Below are 21,775 nucleotides of genomic sequence, written 5' to 3'. Positions count from 1 at the left end.
TTATCCTCCCTCGCTGGTGTCTGGTCTTCTTTTCTGTGCCTCTTTGCTGACTTTAAGAACGCCCATTTAGGATAGCCGCACATTTTGAGTGCTTCCTTTACATGTGTGTGTTCCTTCTTTTTTCCTTCAGGCTTAGAGGGAACATGTTCTGCCCGGTGGTGTAGGGTCCTAATTACTCCAAGTTTGTGTTCCAGAGGGTGATGGGAGTCAAAGAGGAGGTACTGGTCCGTGTGTGTGGGCTTCCGGTAAACTTCGATGTTGAGGTTGCCGTTCTCTTCAATGTGCACGGCGCAGTCCAGGAAAGGCAAACAGTTGTCTTTTGTGTCTTCCCTGGTGAACTTGATGTTTTTATCCACAGCGTAAATGTGCGCAGTGAAGGATTCCACTTCTTGTGTCTTGATTTTGACCCAGGTGTTGTCTACATATCTGTACCAGTGGCTGGGTACTCTTCCTTTGAAAGAGCCAAGAGCCTTCCTTTCCACTTCCTCCATGTAAAGGTTGGCTACAATAGGTGACATGGGGGAGCCCATGGCACAGCCATGTTTTTGTCTGTAAAAGCCTTCGTTGTACTTGAAATATGTAGTGGTGAGGCAGAGGTCTAACAGTGTGCAAATCTGATGGGGTGTGAAGTTGGTCCTGTCCTCCAAGGAGCTGTCTTCTTGTAGTCGTTTTCTGACAGTCTCCACGGCCTCCGTGGTGGGTATGCAAGTGAAGAGAGAGACTACATCAAAGGACACCATGGTTTCATCTGGATCCAGGGTAAGTTTCTGGACCTTGTCGGTGAAGTCGGTGGAGTTCTTGATGTGGTGTGGGGTGTTCCCCACGAGAGGAGCAAGGATGGTAGCAAGGTGTTTAGCAATGTTATAAGTTGCTGAGTTTATGCTACTGACTATGGGTCTGAGTGGGACAGCTTCCTTGTGGATTTTAGGAAGTTCGTAAATGCAGGGTATGGCATCCCCTGGGTAAAGGCGGTGATATGTAAGGCGGTCAATGATTTTGTCCTTTTCAAAGTCTTGAAGGCAAGCTATAACTTTCTTTTTGTAGCTGCTTGTGGGGTCTCGCTTTAAGGCTTCGTAGGTATTGTTGTCACTGAGGAGAGTAGTGATCTTTGTGTGGTAATCTGTAGTGTTTAGGACCACGGTGCATCTTCCCTTATCAGCTGGTAAAACAGTGATGTTGTGGTCTTTGCTCAGGGAAGCGACGGCCTTCTTTTCTTGTATTGTGAGGTTGGATGGAGGGACTTTGGCATTGGAGAGGGTGGCTGAGACTTTCATCCTGATTTGCTCTGCTTCTGTCTGTGATAATTTATTAATCCGTATGGCAGATTCTGTGGCTGTGATGAGGTCCACTATGGGCAACTGTTGTGGAGAAATGGCAAAATTGAGTCCTTTGGCTAATACTCTCTTTTCAGGTTCAGTGAGATTCCGGGCTGAAAAGTTCTTTACCCATTGCTCCTGACTGTCTTCAGGTGTGTTTTCTTCTGTGGGTTGTGTAGGATCAGGATGAGGAGTGTGTGTTTTTGAAAGCAAGGTGTGAAATTTCCTGCATTGTCTTTCTTTTCCTTTATAGTGTGGTGCCCGCTGAGCCTTGACCATTTGAGCCTTGACTCCTCACCATTTGACTTTAGAACTGAAAAAGCTTCTCGGATGAGAGGTGAAACATCTTCAAGCAACTTAAAGAAGTCCAGGCGCTTTTGTTTGTAAGCTCCATAGAGAGACACTGTACACACAATCACACTCCCCAAGCGTACTCTAAGCCCCGGGTCTAGGTACCCTTGCCCCTGGAGGGGGAAACTGCACCCAGGCCGAGGTGGTGTTACCCTTTTCCCTTAGGTGGGGAGAAACAGACTCCGCAGCAGCAGGGAGGGCCCACATTCCAAACCCCAGTCGGACGGCAAACTCCTCCTCCTAGCCCCCCCGCTCCAGCAGGCCGCAGAGAACGGGGGGTGTGAGAAGACTCCAAACCTCCCTCCGCCCGCTCATATGTAGTGTTGATGCATGTGTGTTCTAAGGTGCATTTAAAATCCAGGAGGGCATGGAGCTACCTGCCAGAGAGCAGCAGGTAAGCGCATAGCTCTCCCTGATAGAGGTGGGCAATGACGCCAGGGGTGAGATTGTACGCCCTGATGGTCTTTTGTATTCCGTGTATCGTGCCCACCCCCAAGGTCCTATATGTATGTGTTATGAGAGTGTGAGTAATGTGAATGTCTAAGTTGTGAGATAAAATTGAGGCACAGGCAGCCAGAAGGGGACAGAGGGGGGGATGCCTCCCCTGCACCCTGGTGACACACCTTTACCCCAGGGCCCTGCATGTGTGGGTGATTGTGGTGGAGCGGGAAGAGGGAGGCAGCTGGAGATGAGGAGGGAAGGAAGGGAGGGGCAAGTGACCCCTCCCTGGGGCCAGCTCCCCCACTGACCCAAGTAGGCACCCCCATACTCTGCAACCCGCCAGGGAAAGGGGGCCCAGGCCCATCTGGACTGAGGCCCATCATAGCAGCGCCGCCCAGCCCCACAGAGCCCGGGACCCCACCACCACCACCAGTTGAAGAGCCCCCAGGTGGCTCGATGCACTGGCGGGCCCCCATACACCCACCCGCCCACAACGCCGGCAACACATCAACCAGGACCCAGGCCCCCGAGGCCCAGCCAGGGCCCCAGCCCAGAGATGGAGCACCCCCAGAGCCTCACGCCCGTCCCGGACCCACCTAGGGGCAGCCAGGCTACCAGGTCATTAACCCACGTCCGTCAGCACAGACCCTCCTCTAGCCCCGCTGCACGCAGCCACGAGGAAACCGTCACCTAAGAGCCAACAGAGCCCTTAATAGGCCATGACCGCTACCCCAGGTTGAGCCCTCCAAGGAAGATGCTCCTGGGAACCCCCCGACGCCCTAAGCCTTTCCCTACCCCCACAACAATCACAACAGCGAAGGTGTGACCAAACTATGACCCCCCCACCCCCACTAGGTGATGGAGCTGATCAAAGGAGCTCAGAGCAATTGATCTGATGTGGTGGCAGAGGCTGTATCGAGACTAATGTAATCTAATAGATAATTTCTATATTGGTTAGAATTAAGATTATTTTTATTTTTCCAGTTCATGAGGACTGTTTTCTTGGCTATGCATAGGGCAGTGAAAACCATATGGGCGATATTCTTTTCTGAAGTGACATTATCTAAGCTGCCCAACAAACACACTAAAAGGGGAAGTTGGAATGTTACATTTCAGACACTTTGATAAGTCTTCACATATCTCGCGCCAAAACCTCTGAACTGTTGGACAGAACCAAAGAGCGTGGATATAATTGTCTGGTGAATTGGTTTGGCAGTGTGAGCAGTTGTTGGTAGACGTATAACCCATCTTGAACATCCGATGACCTGTATAGTGCACTCTATGTAGTATTTTGTATTGAATTAATTGAAGACTGGGATTTCTAATTAGATGAAAGGTCTATAAGCAAATCTGAGACCAGAAGTTTTGGTCTAAGTTAACTGATAAATCCGTTTCCCATTTTGCAATAGGAAGTGAGAGGACGTGCAAACGTTACCGCTGCTGCTGGGTTGAGATTCACGAGTCCGGAGCGGAGTTAAAAACACAACATTCATTTAAGGTTATCGCGTGTTTTGTGAGCAAATGCTTTTGCATATTCGTAGTGTTTCCTTCCTTAAACGAAATATCTACTTTGCAAGTATTGCAAGTTACCCTGTTGTCATCCGTTCTCATAAAGTATAACCAAACTTTTGAGCGCCATGTTTCCTGCCAGGTAAATGACGCTCCGCAACGTGGGGACGTCATTCGGGGCGACTGGAATCGATAAGGGAATCGTTTGCAAAAATGGCAAACAATTCCAAGGAATTGAAACAGTGGGAACCGGTTCTCAACAAGAACCGGTTTTCGATACCCATCCCTATTTATCAGGGCTTCTTGTCTAGCTTGTCTAGCTTATTTCTAATCCTTGGGCAAGATTGCTCCCGGATGCATTCATCGGAGTGTGAATGTGTGTGTGAATGCTAGTTAGAAAGCACTAAAAATGTGCTTGTGTGAATGGGTGAATGTGTAAAGCGCTTTGAGTGCTCAGAAGAGTAGAAAAGGGCTATATAAGAACCAGTTCATCCATCCACATACCTAAACTACAGTGAGACACCTGTGCCAAGGTGATTCATGGAAAATAAATAATAGATTGATGACATGTGTCATACACTGACGTGAATACATATGCTAACAAAAAAAGTTTTTAAGCACTACTGTTTGCTGTTTGTAGGGAAGCAAACTATTCTAAGTAGTTCCCAGGAAGCGATGATAGACGATAGCCATGTCTTTAAGATTTTATGAATTTGCTCTTATGGCTGCACTTGTGCTCAGGCTTAAAAGGGAGAATGGCGTTGCTGCAGAGTAAAGTCTAAGTCACTTACACTTAAGTACACCAAGTGAATAAACTTTTTTATTAATCTGCAAAGACTTGTAATTTATTAGGATTAATTTAGGAATGATTTTAGGAATGTATTGTCTTTGTAAATTTGCTCCCCCTCCAAGCTGATCAAGTTTATCACTATGGTTTTGTGATAAACTTGGTTTTGATAATAAGGACTGCAGAGTGCAAGCAGTGGCCTGCAGTGTTGGGTAAGTTACTTTAAATTAGTAACTTAGTTACATTACTAGTTACTTCTATCAAAAGTAACTCAGTTACTTCAAGTTACTTTCAGAGTAACTAGTTACTAGGGAGAGTAACTTTGGTTTTACTCAGAATTCTCTTGTTAATGTGTTGCTTCCGTAACTGGATACCCAGCAAGATTGCCTTCTAGCTTGCTTACTTGCCACAAGTGCACTGTGCCACCTACCAATAGAAAGGAAAAAATAATGTGCATATTTCCACGAGAGAAATCCCACGCCTGATTCTATCCTAGCCTGCTTTTTACATCCAACACAAAAACTGCAGTCGTGGTGCTTTCGATTGTACTCAGAACTCAGAAATTCTGCCTTCTGAATAGGAAGATATAGGTAACACCAGACTGCAGATGAGCTGCATACAGAGCTGGACTGGGACAAAAAAATCGTCCCGGGCATTTTGACTACCATTATAGGAAAAATCATAAAGCCTATGAATGAAAATAAACACTGTTGTGACAGTGATGTACACTGTTCTGATGGTATATATGTATCAATCTATCAATTGTTTGTTGCAAGACTCAGATAATTATTTTTTTAAAAGTGAGACATTTTAAATGAGAATAAGAAAGTATTTCCTTGTGTCCCTCTTTCCCTTTTAATGCCCTACATTGACCCCTGGCAGCACTTTGCTAGACCCGCCCCTGCACAGTTACCAGCTGTCAGCTACTTAGAAAAGGATCCTGGTGTTATTTGTCTCTCAGAAACAGTTCATAACTTCCCTTCAACTCATTCCTGTCACCTAAAAGGTAAACCTGTTTCTCCATCACAGCTCTGATGATTCAGTAAGGACATCTCCTGGTTTCATCTTCATGTTTCCCTCTCACCAGATAACCAAACCGATATCATGACCAGCAGGTTTACAGCTGTGGCTCCAGCCAACATCAGCTGATACTAGAAATTAATATTAAATAAATTCTAACAACAGCTGATCAAGCTTAAAAGTGCTGCTGTTGTTTAGCGTGACATCCACTGGTTTCCTCTTTCTGGCGCAAAGTGGGTGATAAATAAACAAGAGAGAAAAGCCGATCAGCTGATCATTGATCAGTTTCATGATTGAAGTAGAAACAGGAGAGGGAGGGGGAGAGGATGAGAGTAGAAGAGGCAGCTGTGCAATGTAAACACAGAATAAATCCATCTTTGTGTCTTTTTCATTGTAGCTGAAGTCCGGGACAAACTGTATTCCTTTTCACCTCAATACGAAACGCATGATATTTTCTCTGAATACGAGACGATTCCGTTTTTTACAGGACGGTTGGCAACTCTAATAATTAACCGTATGAACAAAATAAAGTTCAACATCAGTAACATAGCACCACCCAGCTGTATAGAAACTCCATCATGCTAGCTAGTACCCAGCACGAAAAAGTCAGCATAACGAAAATAAACTCCACCTAAACTTGGTTCATATCTGACTCAGATGGACTGCAGGTCATAACTTCTTAACTGAAGTTCAGTTCACCTGACACTCTCGGACTAGCAGCCGCTTCGGGTCTCTCCTCTTGCCTCCCTTTTCCTTCATCCACCTGCTGGCCTCCACCACTTGCTAATGTTATTGAATCTGTGGAAGCTCCGTGATAGCCACCACACAAAGTAACGAATAACGAGCCTATCTAAACCCCAGTAACGAGTAACGCGTTCCCGGTTTTGGCATAATAACTAGTTACCGTGCTCGTTACCACAATAATAACGTAGTTACTGTAACGTGTTACTTAATAATGCGTTAGTCCCAACACTGGTGGCCTGTTGATTGAATTTTGTGTTAGATTATGATATATTGTTTAACAATTATTCTCTTTTAAGCAATGTGTGTCCCAATATAAAGATGTGAAAGCAGTATTATGTTTACATCATAGTTAAATAATAATAATAAAAAAATATTAATATTTTTCCAAAATAATTGTGATTATCATTTTGATCCTACTTGTGCAGACCTAGTTTGCAATGTTAAAAACAAAATTATTTTAGTTCAAATTAATTTATTTTCAAACAGGCAAAGCAAAGATGAATCCAGTGCCTTAAAATTGCAGTTTGTCTGAACACAGGCAGATGGCGCTAATTGTGATCTACTGCCTGGACTAATGGACTAATCTTTTCCAATCCCATGAGCCCCTTTGCAGCCAAAAGGACTTAAAGTATTGAAGATACAGGCGATAAACTGTCAAAATGTGATTTCCAGTGTTTCTGTATTGTTTGTTTTTTTCATGTGTAATATCTCTGCTTATATTGGTAAACAGATTGTAGTCAAAGGGTTTACAAAGGGCTTATATATAAAATAAAAAAAATAATTTCTGTTGCAATCCTTATTATTCCATGATATTGTATCTAAATTTTATTCAATTCAGTCTTTTCTGGCCACTATCGTTATTAAGGCTGGGTATTGTCACTGAGTTCTAGAATCAATTCGATCCACGATTCGATTCGATTTGAATCGGGGACATTTTGCCTCAGTCAGAAATATTATAATTCAGATCATTTATCAGTACATTTCCATATTTTTATATCTATAAAAAGAAAGCTGACACTTGCGAGACTTTATCAAAGGTGTGAGCATCACAGCAGATGCTTTTGTGTCAAAGTAGCTGAGGATAAAACAGAAAAACATGAAGGTAATTTTCCTTTCCTGGGATTTTATAAAAATATTCTGCAGTAGATCAAAAATGAAAGAAAACCATTAATCAACATATGAACATTACCTGATGCTGCTGAAGTGAAGCAGAGCAAAGTTACAGAGGTTTTATTAGAGACACAGCCATGCTTTTTGCAATTTTGCATAATTTTAAAAAGTTTAAATTTGTTCAGTAGCTTATTAAACAGCGGAAATGAGGCTTTCTTTTCGAAAGTACTTAAAAGGAAAAAAAACAGTGGCCGACAGCGCTGTAAACAACGGTAGACTTGTGCGCAAGTGAATAATGAAGAAAACAGATTTTTAGATTGGGAAACTGTTCTTGAAGTACACTGGGGGAGAGAGAGAGAGAGAGCTGTGCATGAAGTGTGATTTTATCATGGTGGAAGTAAAACAGGAAAAGTAAGAGGGAATTCATGACGATGTTTATCAAATGTGAAGCGTAGTTTGCTGCTTCATTTGCTGCTGTTTCATTGAATTTTGGTTGGAGAGAGATAAAACCTGCAGCTCAGAATCTAGCGCAAAAAATACACAAACACAAAGCGCAGACCTGCTGAAACATCAGAATCAGCGAGCTGTCGGCTTTCAGCCCCGACGACATGCTCGTGCCGTCGGGTGAGAAAGGCGACATCTCACTGATTCTGATACGTCGGCGGGTCCGCGCTTTGTGTTTTTGTGCAGAATCCGCGTACCTGCTCTCATTTACTGTTTTAGCTGTTTGGTGGTTGTTGACATTTTGTGAGGTTTAACCTGAGATTCTGGCTTTTCAGGCAAATTAAATTTATATTAAAAAAATCGGTTCAGGATTTTAATGAATCAATATCACGTTATCCATGCTAGAATCGATTTTAATCGATAAATCGATAATCAAAACCCACCCCTGATCATTATGCTGCTGCTATATTATTCTTATTTCAATTTCTGCTGCCCTCTTGGCCAGCTCACTCTTCAAAAACAAAAAACTAAAAAACAATTCTAATGTAAATGAGACTGTTCAACCAAATAAATAAAGGACATCTAAATGTCAACAAGTCATTTACAACAGCTTAAATTTTTTTGGCAAATACTGAAAATTCCTTTTTGGCAATTACACCGAAAGCTTCAACTGAGAGATGGAGGATGGACTTTTTTACAGACGCAAAGGAAACATTTTTTAAAAGAAAGCCATTTTTCATGTTAATTTTATACATGTTCGGTCATATCTAAGATGTGAGTCAAGACTAGAGATGGACCGATCCGATATTACGTATCGGTATCGGTCCGATACTGACCTAAATTACTGGATCGGATATCGGAGAAAAATAAAAAATGTAATCCGATCCATTAAATATCACGAAAGCACCTCACAAAACTTACAACACGCCGTAACTCACCTCAGAACGTTAGCAAGTCGGAGCAGTATGCATCACGTGATAGAGCGGCTGTGGCATGCGGGACCTGTCGGTGGTCTGGATAGCATTTGGAGCTTCGCTAGCAACCCGGCATTTCATCTCCGACAAAGTTATCCCCGAGAGAAGTAAAGCAAGTGTGTAAGTCCATCTCTGAATGTTTGTAAAGCATTCCTGCGTTAAGCTTAACAAGCGACTGCCTCTCGCTCTCCGGCTGCTACTTCAATCATGAAACTGCTTAACGATCAGCTGATCGGCTTTTCTGTCGCAAGTCCGTGTCTCTTGTTTGCTTTTGGCCCACTTTGCACCAGAAAGAGGAAACCAGTGGATAAACAACAGCAGCACGTTTAAGCTTGATCAGCTGTTGTTAGAATTTATTTATTATTACTTTCTACTCGAGGATCTTTTTCTACGTAGCTGACGGCTGGTAACTGTGCAGGGGCGGATCTAGCAAAGTTTAGCCAGGGGGGCCGATAGGGCATTAACAGGGAAAAGGGGGCACAAAGACATACTTTTCTTTCTTATTCTCATTTAAAATGTCGAGCTTTTAATTATTTAATATTTATCTGAATCTTACACCCAAAGTTTTAATCTGATGTAAAATGTATAGAAGTCCATTATTGTATATAGTAACTGTTAAGTCTAATATACCCTAGTAAGCTATAGTACTTTTTCCTTTGGGAAGGTACCATCTGTGCAGTCTGCAATTTTGTTGAAGAAAGATGTTGAATCTATTTAATATTTCTTGAAAAAGAATTGATTTCTGTGTATTTTTTTTCACACTGCATCAAATTAAGGTTGATTACGTCGATTAAGCATCATGAGGTGGAGCGTGAGGGGTGGTTCCCTATTTTTTATTTATTTATTTTTGTTGTTGCTGGGAGTTGGAACCCTATTAGTTAGGTTGCTTAATATTTATGCTAAGTACTCTTTAAAATACCAGAATAGGGAGGATGGTGTAGGTTTAAGTTTATTAGATTGATCAGTATTGCTGAACTATGAAATATTTTTTTTTGCATACAGGTATAACAGAATAGCTTTAGTGTAGTTGTTGTTTTAAACTTGAGTATGAACTTATACAAAATGCAGCAAGATATTTTAAAAACAGTTTTGTTGATTAAAAAACACTATATCGGATTCATATCGGTATCGGCAGATATCCAAATTTATGATATCGGTATCGGTATCGGACATAAAAAAGTGGTATCGTGCCATCTCTAGTCAAGACATAACAGATTTTATATGACTGATATGTCCATTTGTGAAGTTTAACTATTTAGATGTTAAAGATTTTGCCTTTGCTAATTAACCAACTGTAATGTGTATTTCTGTGTATTAACAGATGTATATCTATACAAACGCAAAGCTTTTTGCATTTGCTGTTGTTGGTGTGCTGTTCATCATGTTTGCATTCTATATGGGGAATTCGTGTAAATGGGCAAATGAGCTACCCAACAACAATCTTCCAACATCAAAACAAAGGTAAATTATTCCTGTATCGTGTGTCTGTGTGTGTGGACAAACTGTCCTCTTCAAACTTGTATGTTATACATTTTTCTTTTCATGGCAGATAGACTGAAGCAACTGAGTGAGAAGGATAAAGTGATGTAGCTAAAACAGTGCTGAAAGTGACCCGTGCACAATATTTGTAAGACCCTTTGAAAAGAATGGTAAATGGCCTGTATTTATATAGCGCTTTACTAGTCCCTAAGGACCCCAAAGCGCTTCACATATCCAGTCATCCACCCATTCACACACACATTCACACACTGGTGATGGCAAGCTACATTGTAGCCACAGCCACCCTGGGGCGCACTGACAGAGGCGAGGCTGCCGGACACTGGCACCACCGGGCCCTCTGACCACCACCAGTAGGCAACGGGTGAAGTGTCTTGCCCAAGGACACAACGACGAGACTGTCCAAGCCGGGGCTTGAACCGACAACCTTCCAATTACTCTTGAGCCACGATCGCCCCAAGAAGCTGAAAGTCTGCACGTCAATTATGTATTGATTATTTGATAGTGTCTTTGTCACAATCATTATAGAGGGCACTGCATATATGTTCAGAAATTTTCTGGGAGATTTAAGAATGATCACTAATTCATTTTATTCAACACTGCATATTTACTGTTTCCGGTCAACAATGACCAATCACTAGAAATTAATAGTGGAGACAACAATTAGTGTAAATAACTGAGTTCAGGTACATCCTCTTTTGTCAGATGGCCATAAACACACACACACACGCACACACTGGGTTCCCTAGCAACTACACTGGAAATGTTTGCACAATAGAGCCTCACTTCCATGCCAACAACTCCTCTGTTGGCAGCATCATTGTATCATTGAACTTTTCTCGTAGATTTGGTGTAAAATGCTTTTTTGAGGCCTTGCTCAGAGGTCAGTGGGTGTCAGCACCATGACAAGGTGATATATAACCTAAGTGAGGCTCTTTACTACTTATTTGATCACTACACTGGTGAGGACGAGAGATGCCAGGAAACTGACGGTGGGGATGCATTAGAGGAGAAATTGTCTGCATCAGAATATAATCCATGCAATCTAGACCAAGAAATGACTGATGAGGAGGAATCTAATGATGACTAGGATGGCCATGCTGAGGCTGCCATAAGGATCACATCATATAAGGACATACTTTCTTTTATACTTGACTGTAGTAGTTCATTTAAATGTTGATGTTGAATTGTGACTCTTCAGGACTTCCATATTACAGGGACCCTTCAGGATCTCTAAATTATAAGTCATCTTTGCCCACACAACATCGCTTACCTGGTCCATGCACCTGTCCTGATGGCTTTACAGTTCTCAAAGACCAAATCCCAAAAGACCAGTATGAGGAATTAATGCAGCGACGAGCTAAAGAGTTCCAGCAATACAAAGCCAGGTAGAAGATGGATGTATGGGTGCGAGCTTTCCGTGAACTGTTAGACTTACAGTGCAGTAATAAATGAATTAAAATGTGCGTGTGTGTGTGTGTGTGTGTGTGTGGGGGGGGGGGGGGGTGTCATACTGAGCATTCAAAATTATTTTGTTTAATTTTTTCCAAATCCATCTCTTCAACAGGACTAATTCAATACTATCCAAGCTACTTTTTGCTTTGCCTAACTCTCCTCTGCAGTATCCTATCCAGGGCGTTATAGTACGACCCTTGACTGCAACTGCGATACCAGGTATGTTAAGCTCAACATATGCTTCGGTCACCAATGTTTTAGTTTTTATGTTCCTATAAAAATATAAATACAAATAGAATAGGAAGGCAACAAGGCCATGGTTCACAATTGTTTATGAACATAAGTCAGTAGTCAGATCAAAAACAGCACTGAACAAATACATCTGCAAAGAAGTAGTTATTTGGTGATTCAGAGTCAATTGACTAGGTAAACTTAAGTCATTTAAAAAACAGCTAGAAAAAGCTACATTTCCTGTGAAAATGGCAGGTGAATGCCATGTAGTGGAAATGGTCTTTGAAAAACTGCTGAAGAAGCAGGACTATCTGCTGAAAAGAGGTAAAAAAGCTGAAAGGCCACAGATAGTCAAACCTACGCCCCCCGTTGTCAGGGTGCCTGCTCATCTCAGTGAGCTACAACGGTGCTCATGCCAGCAAGCCAAACCGGTGTGCAGAAGAAACTGCACTGTCTGCTGAAAAAAATGTTACCACGAGAAAGACTGGAATTCACGCCTCCCGCTCTCAGAACGCCTGCTTATCTCAGTTAGCTAAAACACAGCTCACCCCAGCGAGCTAAACCAGCAACCACACTTGTAGTGTGGTCCCAATCATGTTAATGGGACAAAAAATTGCACAAAAACCGTAATATTTTAAAACGTATAAAAAACTGAGTGAAAGATAGCTGAGGTTTCCTCAAGAACTCACCTTGCAACACTGGTGTAAAGTGAAAAGATGATGTGAATATGTGTATTTGAGTAGAAGGACTAAGTGACACTGAAGGTAGTTTTTATTTCAGGTTTAGCTCTGCATGCTGAAGAAGGAACGAGCTATAAGGTTGGTCTGATATCACAGATTAGAAACAGGCAGATCTCACCCAGATCTGCCTGACTGAATGGTAGAGGTTGGCTGGTTTATAAAAGTTGGCTGCTGAATGTTTGTAAAGTTCAAAGATGTGTATGCTTATTTTATTTTATAAAAGGCAATGATGTTCAAAACAATTAAATTGTACTGAAAAGTTAAACATAATTAATTGTCTCTGATCACCTCTGAGACTGTCACTAATTTTGATGTACAAATCTGGGGATTTTTGTAAATATTACAAGCAATTATACTTCTTTCTTCTTTGACATGATTTTTTAATCAATGTACAGCAGCCATATTGGGTGACCTTGGGATTTTATAGAGCTTGCTACTGAAAATGCTTTGATTTTGAGAGCCAGTATCATATTCTGAATTTAAGTTCACATTTTCTCATTTTTATGCCAAGAGAATTATATACTATATACCAACTGTCAAAAAATGTATTATTGCATTCATGTGTGGCAAACAAGGCTTGGTATACAATCTGCATAGTCAGTATGGGATACAAATAATATCAGGCTGATCCTGCCACAATTTGTGGGCACTCCACCCATTTTTTAGCTGACGTGGCAGTTTTCAAAAAAACAGCAGGAATCACCTGATTTGTGATACGATATGTATCACATGAGCAACAGATACTTGTTATAGTTGTTAGTTCATTGGCCTTGAGACTAGACCAGAAGAAATAATGAAGGACATTATTGTACATTGACCAGAGAAATAGGCTAAATTTTGAACCTGGAACAGGGCATGGAGATATCATTTAGTACAGTTTTTTATGTATAAAATCAGTCTAGCAGTACATTGAAACAGCAATGACCAAAAGGACGACAAGCTTTTATAAATTTTCTTCCATGAGGTTCTAGTCTTACGTGTGTAGTCTTACCACTACAATAATAGCTGCCAATTATCAATTACAGCCCCTTTTGGTAGTTGATTTTGAAATTTCTCAAACAGCACAAGCTCACATGATAGATTTTAACTTTATTAGCCTTTGACATTTGTCTAAAAGCACCCTCTTGCAATCTCTACATAAGTTGGGGTGGCAGGTTTATTTCATATTCCTAAATTTTTACTTTTAAGATTCACGCACTGAAACCTATGCTTGCAGGACAGTGGATTTCACAATATAATTCAAACTGTCCTCAGTTGAAGAAGCTGTGCGTACTTGCGTTTCCCACTATTTTGCAATCTAACAAGACAGACCACACACCCTTTGGGCTGTGTAGTGCACCTGATATGCACTGAATGCTATAAAACTATAGGAACGCTGAAAAATATGTATTTGCATCAGGTTCTCAGTTTCCGTCTCACTTTAAAGCTTTCTTCTGGTTTAAAAAGACAGCTTGAGTGGTGGTGCAGTTTTGTGGAGGTGGTAGTAGTATTGGTATTGCTAAAATTACTCAGAGTGCTTTTTAGTTTATTCATGTGTTTCTATTCTAGGTTTTCTTAACTGTGTCAAATGGTGTCCTAACCACAGAAACTCCAACTGCAGAGGCCACTGTTCAAGGTGAGTTTCCAAGTCAAAGGTAAATTTATATATACACTGGTACCAAATTAACATTGGTTTGGGTTTTTTCTTTTGTTATTTTTAATTATTGAATATTATTAGCTTGCTTTTTTTCTCTTTGTTTCATTGTTTTTTGTTCCTGTGTCCCCAATAGAAGGATGAACACTGTACAGAAAATGCTAATATTTATATAATTATTTTGGATGAAAATTTGAGCAGCGGAAGACTAGTAAAAGCTAGGTGTAAGGTAAACTATATGCCAAGAGTGAACAAGACATTGATATACTGATCCATACCAGTACAGCGTCTACAGCAATTACATTGGAATATCATTCAAACTGGAGAAGTTTATTTGAATGGTAACAAAGAGAGGAAAGGTAGTCAGAACTAAGGGGATTGCACTTGTTGATCTGTGGGACCAGCACCCGAATACAGGAAGTTTGATCATATGAGTATTACTTCAGTGCAGAGCTTGGAAGGAGCTAGTAGGTGAGGGGACTCCCCCAGTTCTAATTGCCTCTAATTTCTAAATACCCCAGTACCCCAGCTAAACTGAGAGGACTGAGTAGCCTTACAGGCCCAGTATGTACCGGTCACAGCTGTTGCAGCAGCGCCCCTCTTGTTCAGTGTTCTTGGAATATGACTGGGTTTAGTTTAGTGGCCTGGAGTGTAAGACTCAAGGTTCTGAGTTCAATTTCTCTAGCCACACCTGATGGCCAGGGCTTTTCCTGTGGAGGCTAGCAGGCCTCAGACCAAAGAAGCTACATGGGTCCAACTACCACCATGGTGGGAGTATACTTGAATCCTCCACCCTCCAACAAGTTTTCTTTCCAGACATTGAGATTTTCTCCAATGAATGAGAAGTTGCTTCTCTATGCCTTTGGGTTGGGGAAAAGGTCCTGACTATCATTTGTCTGTGTGCCAAATGACACTTCAGAGTGCTCAGCCTTCTTGGGGTCATTTGTTGGAGTGCTGGGAAGTGTGCCATCTGGGGATTCCATTGTTCTACTCCATAACTTCACATGGGCAATGATAGCGGGACCTGGAGAGGTGTCATAGGGAGGAATAGGCTGTTATATCTGAATGGAGTTCTGTTACTGGACTTCAGTGTTAACGACAACATAACACCACGATTGAGGGTATTCATAAGTGAATGTGGCACCAGAACACTATGTAGAAGGTTGATGGTCAGTTTTGTAATCGTATTATCAGATCTGCAGCCATAAGTCATGGACACTCATGTGCAGAGATGAGATGCGCCGCTAGTTGATCACCACCTGGTGATCAGTTGTGGCAGAAAATTCTGGACAGACCTGGTGAGGGTATGCTGCAGGCAGGGGCCATCTTCAATTCCCACTGTAATTTAATTTATTCCATTTTTTTTTCCATTCATTCGCTTCCGCTTATCCTTTTCAGGGTGAGAGAAAGAAGACAGGATAAAAGACATGCTGTGGAAGAGAGACAGAGATTAATAACAGATATGATTCAATGCAAAGAGGTCTGTTAATACATAGTGAGTGAGAAAGGTGACTGGAAAGGAAAAACTCAATGCATCATGGGAATCCCCCGGCAGCCTACGTCTATTGCAGCATAACTAAGGGAGGATTCAGGGTCACCTGGTCCAGCCCTAACTATATGCTTTAGCAAAAAGGAAAGTTTGAAGCCTAATCTTGAAAGTAGAGATAGTGTCTGTCTCCCGAATCCAAACTGGAAGCTGGTTCCACAGAAGAGGGGCCTGAAAACTGAAGGCTCTGCCTCCCATTCTACTTTTAAATACTCTAGGAACAACAAGTAGGCCTGCAGAGCGAGAGCGAAGTGCTCTAATAGGGTGATATGGTACTACAAGGTCATTAAGATAAGATGGGGCCTGATTATTTAAGACCTTGTATGTGAGGAGCAGGATTTTGAATTCAATTCTGGTTTTAACAGGAAGCCAATGAAGGGAAGCCAAAACAGGAGAAATATGCTCTCTCTTTCTAGTCCCTGTCAGGACTCTTGCTGCAGCATTTTGGATTAGCTGAAGGCTTTTCAGCGAGTTTTTTGGACATCCTGATAATAATGAATTGCAGTAGTAAAGCCTGGAAGTAATAGCTGTAGAAGACGCATGGCAGATCCTACCACATTGTCACACTTTCAAACACTTCTTTATTCTGTTGGCGTTTGTTTTACACTTGGCTGCAGCTTTTCACCTGCCAGCCACACATACACAATAACAACACTCAGGCCCCAGTTCACTCTTTTATGGAGAGAGGCGTGATGATCTCATGCAGCTCAGGTGTGTTTTCCTCCACCGCAGTGTGCCACGAACCACGCCCCATCACACCTCAACTGCACTCTGAGGGAGGCTGGGAACAGTGAATCTGAGTGGATCATGTGCTGCATTTCTAAATTGGCAACAAGGGGCTGCGGCTTGTAGAGCCTGTGGGACTCCAGAGGCAACTGACAGGTTGCAGGCTAAGCAAAGTACAGTTGTGGGTCTTATGTGGCTGATTCAAAAATGTAGGGGTGGAGTTCATTGAGACCATGGAAGAAGAACTTTTTCTTTTTCTAAATGTATATAAATTATTTGCTAAAACCAGAACACAATATTGTGGTCTAATAGAATACATGTTTGGTGTTTGGAAGAATTGTTTCCAGTGCCTTCACAAAACACTTTATTATGTTTAGAAAACAAATGGTAACACAACTCAAGTGCGGGACTCAGGCAAAACAACAAGGCAGAAGAAGTAGTTAAAGACTTAAAGATATTTACAAATAATTTAAACTGGGGTGAGTGACTAATTCGACTTAAACAAACACAAAACACATGAGTGATCTTTTACGTGGGCAAGAGTCTTGACTAAACACAAATATCAGATTAACTTGAGTGAGACACTGTGTCAAGAGATGTATTCTAAAACACTTCAGCTGAGAATCAGAGAGGAGAAACACACAGTTTTACTTGCATCAAGGACAGCCACAGAGCACCTGCACGAGAGTGAGAGCTCAGGGACTCGTGCTCCGCCACTGCCCTGGTCTTTATTTATAGACATCAGTGGGTGTTGGTTCCTTACATTGGAATGTGGATGGAGAGCTGCACTGGTCCTTTTGAACAGTTGTTGATTGCACTGCTGACTCACACATTAAGGTCAATGAAGGTCAAATGAAGGGTTTTCATGTACTCAGCCTAAAGTGTGTCTGATCCTTCCACTGTCTAGGTGGTAATTATCTGTTATGTTCTACAAAGATTGCTGGCTCTCCATTATTTCTGTCAGTAACACATTAAACTAGCCGTTATTACTTTTTTTTTAGATTTTTATAATTTTTTTCCTGTAACATGTGTAAAATAAAAATTGCAATCTCAAAAGACTGAATTCATAAAAGAGTAATGTGATAAAATTTAGAAGACAAAGACATATACATGTGTTCTTTTTCTTACAAGGTATCTTGACACTTTTTTAAAAGCACTACCCTGCAACCCTACCCTTTTTTATTACATCTTTTTATATTATGATGGTTTTCCCTTGGACTTGCCTCCATAGCTCCATACAATTTTAGACATCGTGTCTCCTCAATCAGCGTAGTATTGGTGGTTTTACATGAATCTTATTTGGTAAAGTTCAGGGCTTCATATTGTTGTTGTCAATTATCAGTAACTAATTAATTTTGGCTGGGCTAGCGTGGTAGTTAACACTGTTGCCTCACAGCAAGAAGTGTTATATCTTCACTCCGGGTTACTAGTATAACAATGATACTCGGACCACGACGTAACTTGAGGTATTTATTATAACGGCATAACTTAACATGGAGCTAGCCCGAGCGACAGCCTAAAGCTTTTTATCCCATAATGCATCTGGGCGTGACCGCTACGGGTCCTGTTATAACCCAAAATACACAACATCTCCTCCCCTCTTACAAAGGATGTACTACGAAATAAACAGGTGATCTACTCACAAACTTCAGTCTTCACTGGCACATGACAGTAATAGCCTCACAAACATTTCACCTCTTATTAACTGTAAGGTTACAACACCAACTCTTTTAATTGCTATCTTGGGGAGTGAGGGTGGACTACCTCAACCTCCCCCATGACCCATGGGGATTATTCTGCCCCGTTCATTTGGGTCAGGTGCCATCTAATAACTCAGACGAACAGGAGGCCGCCGCTCTCTGTTGGGGTAACATCAGTCTGTGTGCTCTCTTGTGGAGCCTTTGTTCCTGACACCGAAGATGTCTCAGTCTCTCTTACAGTCTCATTTACAGGTGGAACCACTGTTCCTGATGTGGTGGAGTTCTCTACTTGTGTGTGTGAAGGGGCTGCCGAGTCGATGAGTGCATTTCCAAGATCTTCTGCAGACACTGGTGCGGACCGGAGTAGCTGATCCACGTGTCTTCTCCACACTCCATCGGCCACCTGAACTGTATATGAAACTGGACCAGTTTGAGCAATGACAGTTGCAGGAACCCACTTGTGTACTCCTCGGTAGTTCCTGGCCTGCACTTACTCGCCGGTGCTGAAGACTCTGTCCTTGACCTTTTGACCCCTGTACATGATTTGTTTCTCTTGTTTTTGTACAGTGTCCTTCACAGTTGAGGGTTTCAAAAGATCAAAGGTAGTGCGCAGATCTCTTTTGAACATTGCGTTGGCAGGAGATGTCCTTGTGGTCGCATGTGGACTATTCCGGTAGTTAAGCAGAAACTTGTGCAGTCTCTGATGCAGTGTTCCTTGGCCTTGTGATGTTTTCAGTGCATGTTTCATTGTCTGAACAAACCTTTCTGCAAGACCATTCGTTGCAGGATGGTATGGAGCTGACGTAATGTGCTGCACTCCATTAGCCTGTAGGAAAGCCTCCATTTCCTGTGAAACCAGTTGAGGTCCATTGTCAGAGACTATCTGAGTAGGAGATCCAAACCTACTGAACATTTCTCCTAGAGCTTCTATGGTCTTTTCAGTGGTGGCTGATTTCATGATGGTCACTTCAGGCCATTTACTGTGTGCATCAACAGCTACAAGAAACATTTTGTCCTCGTATGGACCTGCAAAGTCAATGTGTACCCAATGCCATGGCTCCTGTGGGAACTCCCAGGGATGGAGAGGAGCAAGTGGTGGGTTTTTCCGGACCATCTGACACGAAGAGCAGTTTTTAGCAATCTCCTCAATCTGTTTGTCCATATTTGGCCACCAAAAACAGCTTCTCGCTATTTCCTTCATTCTCACTATTCCACTATGTCCTGCATGCAGTTGCTTCAACAGTTTTGGTCGCAATGACATGGGAATGATGACTCTCCTCCCCCACAGCAAACATCCCGCCTGAACAGAAAGCTCCGCCCGCTTTCCCAGGAAAGCCTTCAGGTCTACACCCTTACTTGCAGGCAGACCCTTAATGATCCAGTCCAGCACTGCTGCCAACACAGGGTCAATTCTGGATGCCTTTTTCACCTGCACAGCCGAAACAGGTGCTGTCTCTACCTCCCTGAAGTAGAGGATCTCAACTGTGTCAGAGACGGGTTTTTTAACAGGAAGGGGTAACCTGGACAACCCATCTGCATTGCAATGAGACTCCGATTTGCAATACTTGATGTCATAAGAATGTCCTGACAATATCAACGCCCACCTCTGGAGACGTGAAGCAGCAAGAGATGGAATCCCTGTATAGGGTCCCAGGATGGTTGTGAGAGGCCTATGGTCAGTAAACAGTGTAAACTTCCTACCGTACAGGTACTGGTGGAATTTCGGAACACTGAATACAATGCTCAGCGCCTCTCGTTCCAGCTGAGCATAGTTGGACTCTGCTGTGTTTAATCAGAATCAGAATCAGAAAGGTTTTATTGCCAAATGTTGAGCAGGTTTACAACATTAGGAAATTGCTGCGGTGCTTCAGTGCAAACATACTGTCATAAATTACGCTTAAATAGACATGAAAATAAAAATGAGAATAAGAATTAAAAGTGCTAAGTAGATAGATAGATATATACATGATATATACATGAGTGCAGGTGGTGATCAGTGCCAAACATGGAATGATGCAGTGAACACAGCGTAGGGTCATGTGTTAGTGGTGGGAACAGTCATACGGTTATTGTTCATGTGTCCAACAGCAGAGGGGAAGAAACTGTTCTTATGGCGAGAGGTTCTGGTGCGAATGGACCGGAGCCTCCTGCCTGAGGGGAGCAGGTCAAACAGACTGTGTCCAGGGTGAGAAGGGTCAGCTGAGATCCGAGCTGCACGCCGCAGTGTCCTGGAGGTGTACAGGTCCTGCAGAGATGGGAGTCTGCAGCCAATCACCTTCTCAGCAGAGCGCACAACACGCTGCAGTCTCTGTTTGTCCCTGATAGTGGCTCCAGCGTACCACACGGTGATGGAGGAGGTGAGGATGGACTCGATGATTGCAGTGTAGAATTGCATCATCGTCCGTGTTGGCAGGTTGAATTTCTTCAGCTGCCTCAGGAAGTACATCCTCTGCTGGGCTTTCTTGATGACGGAGGTGATGGTGGGCTCCCACTTCAGGTCCTGGGTGATGGTGGTACCCAGGAAGCGGAATGAGTCCACAGAGGTGATGGGGGTGTCAGTCAGGATGATGGGGGGGAGTGGGGCTGTGTGCTTCCTGAAGTCCACAATAATCTCCACTGTCTTCTGGGCATTCAGCACCAGGTTGTTGTGGCTGCACCAGGACACCAGACGTTCAACCTCCCTCCTGTAGGCAGACTCATCCCCGTCCGAGATGAGTCCAATAACGGTGGTGTCATCTGCAAACTTGATTAGCTTGACAGACTGGTGGGTGGAGGTGCAGCAGTTGGTGTACAGGGAGAAGAGCAGAGGAGAAAGAACACAGCCCTGAGGGGAGCCGGTGCTGATGGTCCGGGAGTCCGGGACATTCTTTCCCAGCCTCACATGCTGCTTCCTGTCCGTCAGGAAGTCAGTGATCCACCGGCAGATGGGATCAGGCACATTCATCTGGGAAAGCTTGCCTTGGAGATGGTCTGGAAGGATGGTATTGAAGGCAGAGCTGAAGTCCACAAACAGGATCCTGGCGTAGGTTCCTGGGGAGTCCAGATGCTGCAGGATGAAGTGTAGGGCCATGTTGATGGCGTCATCTACAGACCTGTTGGCTCTGTATGCAAACTGCAGGGGGTCCAGGAGGGGGGCCGTGAGGGTCTTGAGATAGGAGAGAACCAGGCGCTCAAAAGACTTCATGACCACAGATGTCAGAGCCACGGGTCTGTAGTCATTTAGTCCAGTGATCCTAGGTTTCTTGGGGACAGGGATTATGGTAGAGGACTTGAAGCAGGCAGGCACATGACATGCCTGCAGTGAGGAGTTGAAAATGCCAGAAAACACTGGGGCCAGCTCGTTTGCACAGTGTCTGAGGGTGGCAGGAGACACACCGTCTGGGCCGGGAGCTTTTCGAGCATTCAGACTCTTAAACTGCTTCCTCACACCTGCTTCATGAATATGAAGAGTTGTGGTGGGAGGAGGTGGTGTGAAATCCTCTTTTGTGTGGGGTGAGGAGGGGGGTGTTGTAGGTGAAGTGTTTGAAGGTGGTGATGGCTCTATGGAGGGG

At 42.9% G+C, this 21,775-nt stretch overlaps 1 protein-coding gene across 1 annotated transcript in view; it reads left to right on the top strand.

Moving 5' to 3' along the window:
• The first annotated feature begins 2,034 nt into the window (after positions 1–2,034).
• Positions 2,035–21,775, top strand: part of LOC146633072 (beta-1,4 N-acetylgalactosaminyltransferase 2-like) — a 37,303-nt gene continuing 17,562 nt past the window's right edge. Inside the window, exons 1-6 of the mRNA XM_085351985.1 lie at positions 2,035–2,061; positions 10,018–10,157; positions 11,411–11,581; positions 11,761–11,867; positions 12,660–12,697; positions 14,168–14,234. Of these exons, the coding sequence (XP_085208111.1) occupies positions 2,035–2,061; positions 10,018–10,157; positions 11,411–11,581; positions 11,761–11,867; positions 12,660–12,697; positions 14,168–14,234 (550 nt within the window). The remainder of the gene's footprint in view (positions 2,062–10,017; positions 10,158–11,410; positions 11,582–11,760; positions 11,868–12,659; positions 12,698–14,167; positions 14,235–21,775) is intronic.

The sequence above is a fragment of the Diplotaxodon limnothrissa genome, linkage group LG4, assembly GCF_057381915.1.
Source record: "Diplotaxodon limnothrissa isolate DT_005_m linkage group LG4, D_limnothrissa_male_GT1.1, whole genome shotgun sequence".
NCBI lineage: Eukaryota > Metazoa > Chordata > Actinopteri > Cichliformes > Cichlidae > Diplotaxodon > Diplotaxodon limnothrissa.
The sequence above is the reverse complement of the archived record's forward strand: the minus strand, read 5'-3'. Positions and strand labels throughout refer to the sequence as shown.